This window comes from Oreochromis niloticus, linkage group LG4 (assembly GCF_001858045.2).
Source record: "Oreochromis niloticus isolate F11D_XX linkage group LG4, O_niloticus_UMD_NMBU, whole genome shotgun sequence".
NCBI lineage: Eukaryota > Metazoa > Chordata > Actinopteri > Cichliformes > Cichlidae > Oreochromis > Oreochromis niloticus.
In genome coordinates this window covers 2,199,550-2,212,811 of record NC_031969.2, presented here as the reverse complement: position 1 = coordinate 2,212,811, position 13,262 = coordinate 2,199,550, and the positions used below count along the sequence as shown (strand labels likewise).

General features: G+C 44.2%; 1 protein-coding gene across 5 annotated transcripts in view; it reads right to left on the bottom strand.

Moving 5' to 3' along the window:
• The window catches only part of lin7b (lin-7 homolog B (C. elegans)), a 31,491-nt gene extending 18,257 nt beyond the window's left edge, over positions 1-13,234 (bottom strand). For 3 of the 5 annotated variants that reach the window (XM_005461609.2, XM_019358362.1, XM_003456867.4), the window contains exons 1-3: positions 12,833-13,234; positions 1,663-1,781; positions 864-935 (exon numbers count right to left, since the gene is read on the bottom strand). In XM_005461609.2, coding sequence (XP_005461666.1) covers positions 864-935; positions 1,663-1,781; positions 12,833-12,908 — 267 coding nt within the window. In that variant the 5' untranslated portion in view covers positions 12,909-13,234. Of the gene's footprint in view, positions 1-863; positions 936-1,662; positions 1,782-2,208; positions 2,248-12,458; positions 12,785-12,832 lie in introns of those variants that run through there. The other 2 variants (XM_019358364.1, XM_019358363.2) reach the window with 2 other exon arrangements.
• Positions 13,235-13,262: the final 28 nt, after the last annotated feature.

Below are 13,262 nucleotides of genomic sequence, written 5' to 3'. Positions count from 1 at the left end.
TAAAAATGAATAAATAGATCAAATATACTAAAATAAATACTGAAAAACAAACAAACAAATAGGAGCCTATAGAGAGTATACAGAGCTCATCTTAGAAATGCAAATATGTTTTCTGATTGCAAAAGCTGCCAGAAAAGAGGAAAGGGCAACAAAGGAAGAAAAAACCCAGACAGACAGAGTGAGGACATAAAACCAGGACGTGAAGTTGCCAAGCGCTCCAAAGTGCGGAGAGGAGAAGGCGGGGAGAGCACACTGGGGAGCCGCCTAACCAGCATTTGTCCTCACATGGCACCATGACAGGCTTTTACAAAGATATCCGTCAGATGCAAACTCTGGAAGGATGTCAGCTGGTATTCGTCAATGCAAATTCATGTATTAAAAGCTGCATTCATCTGTAGAAATCTCTGTAGCATTTTGAGATTCCCTTCAACCATGCATTCTGCTGTTTCAGTGGGAGATGTACGATCACTAGATCTTCACTTGTTTTGAGCAAAAACTAATTTCACACTCTGCCACTCTGGTACAAATGCCTTTATGACAGAGGTCAGCTTAGGGTCACCATATTCCAGGACTGCAGGAGTGCTGCACTGTTAATTAAGTTAATCCTATTTAACTGTGTTACTTTTGTTTAAACATATTTATCAGTTTAACAAATTCATATGGCACTGTTGTCAGTATCTTAGTGTCTGCTCAGTACAGTTAAATATTCCAATGTGTAGTTGGAAGCAGTAAAGATGCCACTACAGTCTGTGTAGTGGCATCTTTACTGCAGTGTCGTAGTCTAAGAACTACGGCACTGCTGTGGTTTGCAATCACAAACAGCCCAAATCTCTAAAATAAAGCTGCTTTGTAATTTGTAATACCTTGGCTGTTGCCTGGGCTCGCACCTCTGGTCCTCCAACAATGTCTAGAGTGTCATAGAGCTGCTCATAAACCTAAGGACAACAAAGCAGAGCAAAGGTGGCTCAGACTGGAGTCTAGTGGTGTTACAGCATCACACAGTGCAGCAATGGATTACACTGCAAACATCCATGATAAATTCTATTAGTAGCCAAATATAAGCAACTGCATCATGTGCTTTCAGTCAGGTGTTTGATAACAGCTTCAAGGCTCACACTTATTTACTTTCTATTCTCTTCTTTACTGTTTAGTTCATTCATTAAGTCATTAGTTGTTACGTGATTCAGTCATTAGTTATCTAAATTAATTTTTTAAATGAAAGTGTTGCCAACGTGGTGGCTGGCTGCTCGTTCAGCATCTGATTTAAGTAAATGGCCTTAAACTTAAAGTGTAGTTTTCACTGATTGGAGACTAAATATGTGGCTGCAGCTCAGGAGGCAGAGCAGGTCATCTACTAATCTCTACTAAAGGCTGTACGGCCGGTGTGCAGCGGCCCAGCTGAGTCCAATCCACGGTCCTTTACTGCGTATCTTCCATCTTCACTGCACCACCATTCAATAAAGACAAAAGTGTCCAAAAAGAAAAAAAAGTGCACACGTTCTCTAATTAGTCATTTACAAAAGTCAGATAATTAAATGAAAACAGTTGCTTTTAAACAGACTGTTGTGTGAGGACATGACAATGCTCACTTTATGCACTGGAAGAAGACATTAGGAAAAAGATTATAAAAAACATTATTTTAAATGGGCCATAGCACTTTACCTCTCTAATGGCAGCACAGAACTTGCTCTGTAGGACTCTCTGCAGGGCCTGCAGTTTGGGAGGAGGCAGCTCACCAGTCCGCTGCAGTCGGTCCAGCAGCTCGATCACCCTGCATACATCTAACCCACAACACACAAGCCAGGATTAACAACACAGCAACACAACACTGTCTGTGGACTTTACAGACCCTCCCACTGTCACAGTATGCTAATTAGGTATTACTATTATTACGACATTTCTATAAGTAAATTCACTTAAGTGATATCAATTTTATTTTATTATTCTAAGGTCTTTATCTTATTATTAAGTGCCGTGAGGCAACTTTGATGTGGTTTCACACTATATAAATAAAACTGAATTGTATTCGAGTAATAATGAGTTGATTGTGACAATAAGCAGTCAACATGATGTTGAAACTAAGGTAGGAGACAGAATAGGAGTCAAGATGGTGTTTGAAGAAGGTTTCAGTTTCTGTAGCACCAATTTATTAGATTTAACATATAACATTAGATATAACAGAAGGGTACGGTGACAGACGGGTCTTACATGAAAAAAAGATGTCCATAACTACAGAGGCTCACAGCTCTGGAAAAAATACACAAGAGAAGCAGAGGTGAACAAGTGGCCTGATCCCCAAAGATCCATCCAGGATGGCAAAAAATCCTATTTTGCATGGTTGGATCTTACGAGGTTCCAAGTAGAGCTTCAACATGCAACAAGAAGAAATGGGAGTGAGGCAAAACATTTTTTTGAGCATGCAATTTATTGAAAACAACACTTAAACTGAAACAGGCTGTTTGACAGGTGATCACAAGTTTAGGACATTTTAAGCGTTTCCATGAGGTGAGTGGGAACATTTCTCCAAGTGGTGCAGACGGCCACACGAAGGGCGTCTACTGTCTGGATCTGTTGTCCATTTCTGTAAACTTCCTTTGCCATCCATCCCCAAAGGTTCTCAGTTGGATGTAGATCAGGGAAGCACACAGGATGGTCCAAAAGAGTGATGTTATTCTCCTGGAAGAAGTCTCCTGTCCTGCAACATTGTGTACTGTAGCGTTGTCCTGTTGATAAACCCAGTGGTTACCACACAGATGAGGGCGCTCAGTCATGAGGGGTGCTCTCTGCAACATCTGGACTCAGCCAGCAGCTGTTTGACACCCCTGCACCTCCTGAAGCTCCATTGTTCCACTGAAGGAAAAAGCACCCCAGACCATGATGGCAGGAGACTACCTGACAGAAAGTGACAATGTATCATCGTCACAAGGGATGAGAATACAGGGATGTTGGAATGTTACTTTGGCAGCAATCCGAGGGGAAGGAGTAACATGAGCAGGAAGTGGGAGCTATGGAATCTTCGATACCCAACATCTACACTACAGACAAAAGTAGCTCAGTGTTCCAACTTCTGAAAGAAGCAACTGCTATCACAAGTAGAGATCAATAAGTACAACACAAAAGCCATGTCAGGTCAGGGAGCTATATCACCATCCCCACCCTCTGAGATTGGGTACCAAGCCCCAACTGATGAACTGAAGGCACTGAGTGGGAAAGTAGCTGACCTGAGAGGTAGGATCATGGCTAAACTGGAAACGTGGACCCTCCTGGGGTGATTACTAAGACCATGTTTAGTACCCTCTGAAGGTCTACTTGAAAATGTGAAAGGAGCATTACGGACGAGGCGTGAAGCATGAAGAGTTGGTGCATAGCACCAGCCCCTGACATGATTCACACCTACTGGCTAACACAGGTGGCAAAGGTACACACATTCTGTACTTAAGTACACATATTAGTGTATGGGGAAAACAATTACAACTCACAACATTTTCTATTGAGCGCTCCAGTAGCTGCATGCTGTGATCAGCTGATCTGGGCTACTGCTCCTCTGAGTTTTACTGCTCTTTGTGGATTTACACAACTGAATTGAACAAGACGTAAGCAGATGTTTCATCGGTTGTACTGACAGTATACTGCTCATGCTGTCTTTATACTAGATGGTATAAAGTTGGCATGAAGGTGGAATGAATCTCAGCATCATCAGCTTAACTAACTAATCCCTGCTACACTTGATGTAACCTAACTCTGACCATAAGCACCACAGGTACTGTGTATCAGTCACACACTGTTCTTTAATGTAGATCCATCGCAGTACAGCAAACTAACCTGTTTATCCTGCACTAAATGGCAGAATGTTTTTCAAGCAACACTTAAATAACACTATTTTGTTTCTCAGTAGATTTCTCAATATGAAGACATGTCACATGTATAAACCCAAGATCTAATTTAAAAACACAAGGACTCACATGTAAACTTTACATTTCTCATTTATCAAATACCAATTCAATTTTATTTATACAGCACCAAATCACAACAGCAGGGGATGGGGCCTGATTATTTAAGACCTTGTACACGAAGGTTTAACTGGGAGCCAATGAAGGGAAGCCAAAACAGGAGAAATCTGCTCTCTCTTTCTAGTCCCTGTCAGGACTCTTGCTGCAGCATTTTGGATCAGCTGAAGGGAGGTGTGGAATGGAATGCGGGCCATCACTGGCCTGAGACAAAAGAGAGGTGTTGGGATGGATGGGGACGTCGAAAGTGCTAACAACCTAAATCTACACTTCAATAGGTTCGACTGCCCTGCGTCTCCTGTCTCCACACCCAGCTCTTCCCATCTTCTCCTTTCGCCTCCCCCCTCTCCTGCCCCCTCAGACTGTTTCACTCTGTCCCTCTCAGCAGATGACATCAAAAAAGAATTGGGCAGACTCCACTCCGGCAAAGCTGCTGGTCCTGATGGTGTCAGTCCCAGGGCCCTCAGGTGCTGTGCTTCCCAGCTGTCTGGAGTTCTACAACGGATCTTCAACATGAGCCTGGAAATGCAGAGAGTCCCATCACTCTGGAAGCAATCCTGCCTGGTTCCTGTCCCTAAAAAGATCAACCAGTCGACCCCCAGTGACTACAGGCCAGTGGCTCTGACCTCACATGTCATGAAGACGCTGGAGAAACTCATCCTGAAACATCTGCGTCTGCTGGTGGAGCCCTGGCTGGACCCCCTGCAGTTTGCTTATCAACCTCGTATCGGTGTGGAGGATGCCATCATCTACCTGCTGGACCAGGCTTATTCTCATCTGGACATTGTTGGGAGCACTGTGAGGGTCATGTTCTTTGACTTCTCTAGTGCTTTTAACACGATCAGACCATCACTGCTGGGGAATAAGCTCACGGAAATGCAGGTGGACGCCCCACCGGTAGCTTGGATCACGGACTATTTAACAAGTCGACCACAGCATGTCCGACTGAAGAGCTGCCGCTCAGATAATATCCTGAGCAGCACGGGGGCGCCGCAGGGGACGGTCCTATCACCCTTCCTCTTCACTCTCTACACATCTGACTTCAGGTACAAGTCTCAGTCATGCCATCTGCAGAAATTCTCTGATGACTCTGCCATTGTGGGCTGTATCAGGGATGGACAGGAGGAGGAGTACAGGAGTGTGGTGGACAGCTTTGTCGAGTGGTGTGAGCTAAACCACCTACAACTTAACATCACGAAGACAAAAGAACTGATTATGGACTTTAGGAAGCAGGCTCCTCCTCCTACCCCTGTCACCATCAGTGGGGCTGATGTGGAGATCGTTGAGGACTACCGGTACCTGGGGGTACACTTGGACTGTAAACTGGACTGGACCAAGAACACCAATGCTATCTTCCAAAAAGGGCAGAGTCGGCTTTTCCTACTGAGGTGGCTCAGGTCCTTCAATGTTGGTAGGAAAATGCTGACCATGTTCTATCACTCGGTGTTGGAGAGCGTTGTGTTCTTTGCAGCTGTGTGCTGGGGAAGTGGGGTGAAGACAGCTGATGCCAACAGGCTGAACAAACTGATTAGAAAGGCTGGTTCTGTCCTGGGTGTCAGACTGGAGAACCTGGAGGTGTCTGAGAGGAGAATGCTAAAAAAGCTTCTTTCTATCATGGACAACCCCTCCCACCCCATGCACGCCCCCATGATGGACCATCGGAGCAAACGCAGCAAAAGACTCATTGCCCCGAAATGCAGAACTGACTGCCACAGTAAATCCTTTGTACCGGTGGCAATAAGACTGTTTAACTCTTCCTCACTCTGTAGGTGATTCTCCTGAGACGATTACCTATGTTATTCTGTTCCCTCCCAGACCGTGCAATATTACCCAAGAGTACTTATTGAATATTTGTTTTCATCCCCCCCATCATACGCTGCTACTCCCTTTATTCTATTGCACAATACTTTGTCACTTTCTAGAATCGCCTGCACTGATAGTTAAGTTATTTATTCACCAGGATATAGTTATGTATATTACTTTGTTAGAGTTATGCGATTATTTGTCTTGCACTATCCTACTGTATATTACTGTACACTATTCTTATTGTATATATTGTATATCTTATATCTATTTCATCTGTTCCTCTGTCTCTCCTGCTGCTTTGAGCATGTACATGACAAAAGAATTTCCCTCGGGATAAATAAAGTTGTTCTTATTCTTATTCTTATTCTTTTCAGCGAGTTTTTAGGACATCCTGATAATAATGAATTACAGTAGTCCAGCCTGGAAGTAATAAATGCATGAACTAGTTTTTCAGCGTCACTCTGAGAGAGGATATTTCTAATTTTAACTGAGCAGTCCTTACCTTTAAATCTAACCTCTCTATTTGTTCCTCCTCTGTCCTGTCTTTCTTATTTCTGAGTGAAGTTAGCTCTCTTTCGTTTCTCTCTCTTTGAAATACAGCACCTGGACTTTTAGCTAGCTATGTGACAGACTGCACACAGTTTGTGTTTGTTGATGTGAATAAAGCTGATAGAAATTATACATTTGAAGTACCTTTTACTTAAAAAAGGTTACTCCTTTTATGTTTGCTCTTCATTTTTAGGGCTAGCCAGATGCTGAAATACCACAACCACTTAGTTACATTTTAAAAACACGATACACAACCTGAATACGTAATAAAGCATAGACCTTTCAGCCTAACTCTATTTTTTCTGCATAATCTATCATATAAAATTGAATCAAATGGAAAAGTCTCTATTTAAAATTTGTTTTATTAGTTTTAATCTTTTAATTTTATGCACATTGCATCAAACAAAAATTAAATTACATGCAGCAGTCTTTGACTTGAACAAATTGTTTACCATTTAAACCTATGTTCTGCATATTCCAGCATATAAAATAAACTAATGTTTTGTGTTTACACTCACTTTTTCAAATAGATGCAAGTAAAACATAGCAGAAATAAATAAAATCAGAGACTCAGCAGCTCTGAGTCTTGTCGCTCTTAAATCTACTGTCACCTGTTTAGCAGGAGTGGGGCGGGTGGAGGTTTGCCCACAGCGGTCATGTCAGTGGGCGGATCCGCGGGTTTCTCTGTGAGTGTCACATTCCCGTGGCAGCGTGCTCGCTGCTCGCTCAGATTTGAAGTTTAATTTTTCGCTGTAGAAAGAAGTTTTCTTCCCACGCAGAGTGCACAGCGGACACTAATGTTTGTGTCACTTTTTAAAGAATTAAACTCAAAGTAATGTGAGTACTTCCACGCTTTAAACACTGCATGTTCGTGCTGCCACAGACGTTGCACGCTCGTACGTCATTGTCATGAGACACTCTCACAAAAAAAAATCACAACCATTTAGCATCGCATTGACGTAGCGTGCTTATGAGAAAGTAACAGAAATCTAATTCCTTTTTTGCAATAGCAATCCCTTACTTTACTCATTACTTGAAAAAAGTAATTGGATTACAGTATTACGTGTTACTTCCTATCTCTGCTCAGCACCACATGGAAGCTCCTGTCAGGCAACATAGTGACTAAGATGAACAGACAGATGGCTCAATACATGAGCAGGGCACAGAAACGAATCAGCAGGAACACCAGAGGGGCAAAGCATCAACCAATGGTAGACAGAGCAGTTTCCAGAGGCCTGGGAGCTTGAGGGTCCTGCAGTGTATCTCTGTTGTTCCTAGGACTGCGCTCTTCTGGACAGAGATCCAGAACCTCTCTGCACTGAATCACACTCGTTATTAATCTCTGTCTCTCTTCCACAGCATGTCTTTATCCTGTCTTCCTTCTCTCACCCCAACCGGTCACAGCAGATGGCCCCGCCCCTCCCTGAGCCTGGTTCTGCCGGAGGTTTCTTCCTGTTTTCTTCCTGTTGAAAGGGAGTTTAAAGGGGTGAGATATCATCACCCCCACCCGAGATTGGGTACCTCGCCCCAAGTGTGATGGAAGAAGGATCGTTGAGTGCACTGATCCTGAAAAATAGGATCATGGTGAAGCTTGAAACCTGGATCTTCCGTAGCTGGTTAACGAAGACTACATGAAGTACCCTCAGAAGATCTACTAGATAGAGCTGCACGATTAATCGTTAAAAAAAAATCGCGATCTCGATTCATACTTATGTGCGATCTCATTTCCAAATGACAACGATTTAAAAAAAAAAAAAAAAAAAAGACGACGACGATTGTACCGCATTTTGATCCGGGACGTAATCTGCATGAAAACAAGCGCTCACTCTTCCTGCTCAACAAATGACAAGGGCGGAGCCTTATACCACATGATACAGAAGCTGTGCCGTGATGCTCAAATTGGCAGGGAAAAAACAACGGAGAACACGTCAGGGATGACGAGAAAGTGACAGGAGAAAATTCGTCCCGGTCAACCACCCAAACATCAATAACGGGAACCTTATACAGCGCTTCCCTATACACGTCGAACTCCCGCAGGCACAAAGAAATTACGGAGGCTATCACTTATCACCTGACCGAAGATATATCAACACTGTGCAAAACGAGGGATTTAGGAAAATGATCAAGACCCTAGACAAACGCTACACAGTGCCGTCCCGCAACTATTTTTCTATTGTTGCACTACCTGCTCTATACACGCAGTGTCGAGCAACGGTGGAGACGGAATTACAAGCAGTACAACATTTTGTGGCAACCACAAAATATGAGGCATTTATTGTTTTTATGTTTATTTATTGTTTTTATGTTCAGTTTCAACTGTTACGAAGTTGATGTGCAGTTAATAAGTGCAATAAATATTTATATTGGAAAAGAAAATCGTGAGAGAATCGTAATCTCAATTCTAAGCAAAAAAATCGTGATTCTCATTTTATGCAAAATCGTGCAGCCCTACTACTAGACGATGTGAACAGGGTCCAGTAACATCACAATGGCAGATATCCAAGACAGGGTCTCCAGTATAAAGTATTGGACAGCACCAGAACCTGACATGGTTCACGCCTACTGGCTGAAGAAGCTGACTGCACTCCACAAGCGTCTGGCAGCACAGATGAACCAGAGAGACATCCGGATTGGCTAACCAAAGGCCAGACAGTCCTGATCCCCAAGGACCCCCAGAAGGGACCGGTCCCATCCAACTACTGGCCCCTTCTGGGTCAGTACTACATGGAAGCTCCTGTCAGGCATCATAGCAGCTAAGATGAACAGGCACATGGGTCAATACATGAGTGGGGCACAGAAAGGAATTGGCAAGAATGCCAGAGGTGCAAACAGCAGCTACTGGTAGACCGAGCAGTCAGCCGAGACTGCAAGACCAGACTAACCAACCTGTGCACTGCCTGGATTGATTACAAAAAGACCTATGACTCAATGCCCCACAGCTGGATCCTGGAATACCTAGACCTGTACAAAATCAACAGGACCCTAAGAGCCTTCATCAGGAACTCAATGGGGATGTGGCAGAAAACATCAGAGGGCAACTTCAAGCCAACTGCACAAGTTACCATCAAGTGCGGGATCTACCAAGGAGATGCTCAGCCTCTACATGGATGACATTAAGCTGTAAGCCAAGAGTGAACAAGACATCGATTCACTGATCCACACTACCAGGATATACAGCAACGACATCGGAATGTTGTTCGGATTGGAGAAGTGTAGTCGGATGATAAAAAGAGAGGAAAGGTAGTCAGAACTGAGGGGACTGAACTACCAGAAGGCAACATTGCAGACATCGAGGACAGCTACAAGTACCTGGGGATCCCACAGGCAAATAGGTGTGATCATGTACCCTGCTGGGATAATAAGCTGGCCAAAGGAGGAGATAGAAGCTCCTGACATCAAGACCAGGAAGCTCCCGACCATGCATTGAGGGTTTCACCCCAAGTCCAGGACCCTGAGGATGTATGCTAAACAGAAGGAAGGAGGCCGGGGACTGGTGAGTGTCAGCACCACAGTCCATATTGAGACAACAAACATCCATGAATACATCAGAAACATCGCCCCAACCGAAAGCATGCTCAGTGAATACCACAGGCAGCAGAAACCCAAGAATTAGGAGGAAGAGGAGGCACCATCATGGAAGGACAGGCCCCTGGCAAAGTATGTACCACCGGCAGATAGAGGAAGTGGCTGATATCCAGAAATCCTACCAGTGGCTGGACAAAGCTGGACTGAAAGACAGCACAGAGGCACTAATCATGGCAGCACAGGAACAAGCTCTGAGTACAAGATCCATAGAGGCTGGGGTCTATCACACCAGGCAAGACCCCAGGTGCAGGCTGTGTAAAGATGCCCCAGAGACAATCCACCACATAACAGCAGGGTGCAAGATGCTAGCAGGCAAGGCATACATGGAACGCCATAACCAAGTGGCCGGCATAGTGTACAGGAACATCTGTGCCGAGTATAACCTGGAAGTCCCGAGGTCAAAATGGGAGACGCCCCCAAGGGTGGTGGAGAATGACCGAGCTAAGATCCTGTGGGACTTCCAGATACAGACGGACAAAATGGTGGTGGCTAACCAACCGGACATAGTGGTGGTAGACAAACAGAAGAAGACGGCCGTAGTGATCGATGTAGCGGTTCCGAATGACAGCAATATCAGGAAGAAGGAACACGAGAAGCTGGAGAAATACCAAGGGCTCAGAGAAGAGCTCGAGAGGATGTGGAGGGTGAAGGTAACGGTGGTCCCCGTGGTAATCGGAGCACTAGGTGCAGTGACTCCCAAGCTAGGCGAGTGGCTCCAGCAGATCCCGGGAACAACATTGGAGATCTCTGTCCAGAAGAGCGCAGTCCTGGGAACAGCTACGATACTGCACAGGACCCTCAAGCTCCCAGGCCTCTGGTAGAGCTTGAAGGATAGACCGCCCGCAGGGGGGAGAGGGGAATTAAAGAAAAAAAATTGCTGGAGCCACTCACCTAGCTTGGGAGTCACTGCACCTAGTGCTCCAAAGAGGAATTTTTATACATATATATATGTATATATATGGTTTTAATAGCAGGGTGATCACTGGCAGTATTCATAGAAGAAGTAGTTCTGAAAGAAATCATAAATTATTTGACCATTCTTATAAATAAGGGGGAAAGAGATCTGCAAAATGTCTTGTGTTTATGTTACCTCCTCTCCTCTCTTTCACTAATGAGGCCCTCACCCTGTCAGCTCTGGAATAAAAAGACTAACACGAGGAGCCTCCACTTGGCAAAGCAAATATTTTTGACACAACCAAGTAGTCAGATGATTCTACTTCTTAAAACGATTGGACAGGACCGGTATAAACAAAACAAAACAAAAAGTTTAGTAGCTTCACTGCACTGTGTTTGCACATGGGACTGAAGAAGATAACAGAGGAATTTAATCATTATTATTATGATGATGATTATTATTAATCATCATCATCATCATCATCATCATCATCATCATCATTAAGGATACAATCCAAGCACCCTTTTTCACACCTTGGCTCATGTCATGAGGCACATGATCAATAGTGGGTCAACCACTGGGATAAATACCTGGGACTCTCCACCCAGTCTTAGAACTGAAGAAGCTTCTCAGATGAGAAATGTCTTCATGAAACTTAAAGAAGTCCAGTTGCATTTTTCCCCAAGCTCCTTAGACTACCATGACCTGGATGACTATGAACCTACACAGATATAAAGTTAACCTACTTTAATGATTCCAAAACCAATTTTAATGAGTATTTGGAATACTTGTCCTGCTGGAACATCCAGTTTTACCCATACAGCTCTTGACTTGAGGTTAAGTTGAAGAATTTACTCTATCCTCTTTGTGTGGATATACCAGTAACACTTGCAGAAAAACAGCCCCAGAGCATGATTTCACCACCATGATTCACAGTATATGTGTATCATTGGCGTAACTGAGGGGTGAAGATCTCTGTCTAAATAAATAAATAGATCTGGGTAAATTCCCAGATGATTAAACACGCAGCTATTTTGCTGGTAATGCCTGAAATGACTAAAGAAAATCAACAGCCTATTTATGCAAGATAATTCATAATTTTATTGGGGGGGTTATATTGGTTGTGTCTGGTAATTTCCAGGGGGGGTCATAACCCCCCTGGAAATTACACCCCTGATGTGCATGTAGCACAGACTATACAGTATCCCAGACACTTTTGATGCTTCATGCTTTGCTTGAAGTTTGATAAGTTTTACCAGTGTAAACCTGGTGTATTATATTGAAAACATGGGCTAATTTATTCTGAATTATTCTTTGACACTACAACAGGTCACCCCACTAATGAGGGTTGCTTTTGAAGGTGGTATTGTGATTAAATAAGTTTAAAAATTGAATGTGTCTGCAAGCAGCATATTGCGCTAACAGTAATTGAGAGGTAGGCATGACACTGGGGACCGAGCCCCCCTAAAGGTTACATCCTAGTCACCCCTGCTGCGCACATCATCAAAATAAAACTAAGATTCTGTCGTGGTTAAATTATTAACTTGTTTCGCTGAAGTCTGTGTGCATTAACAGTCGTTTACTTCTTATGTATGAAAGACCGTTTGGATAATCACCTCGTTCTCTGGCTCGTACGGCGAACACGATCCTCCTCACCGACTGGATCATGCCGTACGCTGATGGATACTCGGCACTTTAGGCCCAACCAAGCTCTACACACGTAGGCTACATCCAGCTAAAGACGCAGTAGAGTGCGCCGTCCGTAAAACCCAAAGAAGCCGACCTCACGGCCGTTTGTATATAGCAAACAAACGTGTTAGTGTAGGAGCGGAGGCGGGGCTCAGAGACGTGAACATCGGCACCTTTGTTTGCTTTAGATAAGCCAACGTGTTTCTTATCGTTTCGCCTTTGTTGTGAAATCAGAGTGCTCCAGATGCAAGCATGTCTCCCACACACAGACCACACTGCATGCATCTGCTAGCTACGTTACCTCTCTCCAGGCACAGTGGTTCTGTCATGGCCGCCATGTCTGCTTCTTTAGCCGGGTGGTAGTACGAGGACATCATCGCGGACTCGCTGCACACTGATCCAACAAACACCGCGTATGACCGATTAATGTTGTTCACAGCAGTGCGTGGCCCATCGTTGCCCACGGCCTGCTTAGCATCGTGAGTGCAGCCCCGAGACTAGAACCTGACGCAGCAGCTCTCCTCCAGCTGCGGCTTCAGTGCGCGGAGGAGCGATGTCATCTACGCAGGACTCATGTGCTCCACTCACTGACACGAAGGACATCTCTCACACACTGTCAGTATCTGCTATTGCCTAATGGGCGTTTTTAATATTTATCATCCAGCTGAAAGGCTAATACGAGCACTGCTACATGTGCTTTGAATATCCTGTAACTGGCCTTCGTATATCTG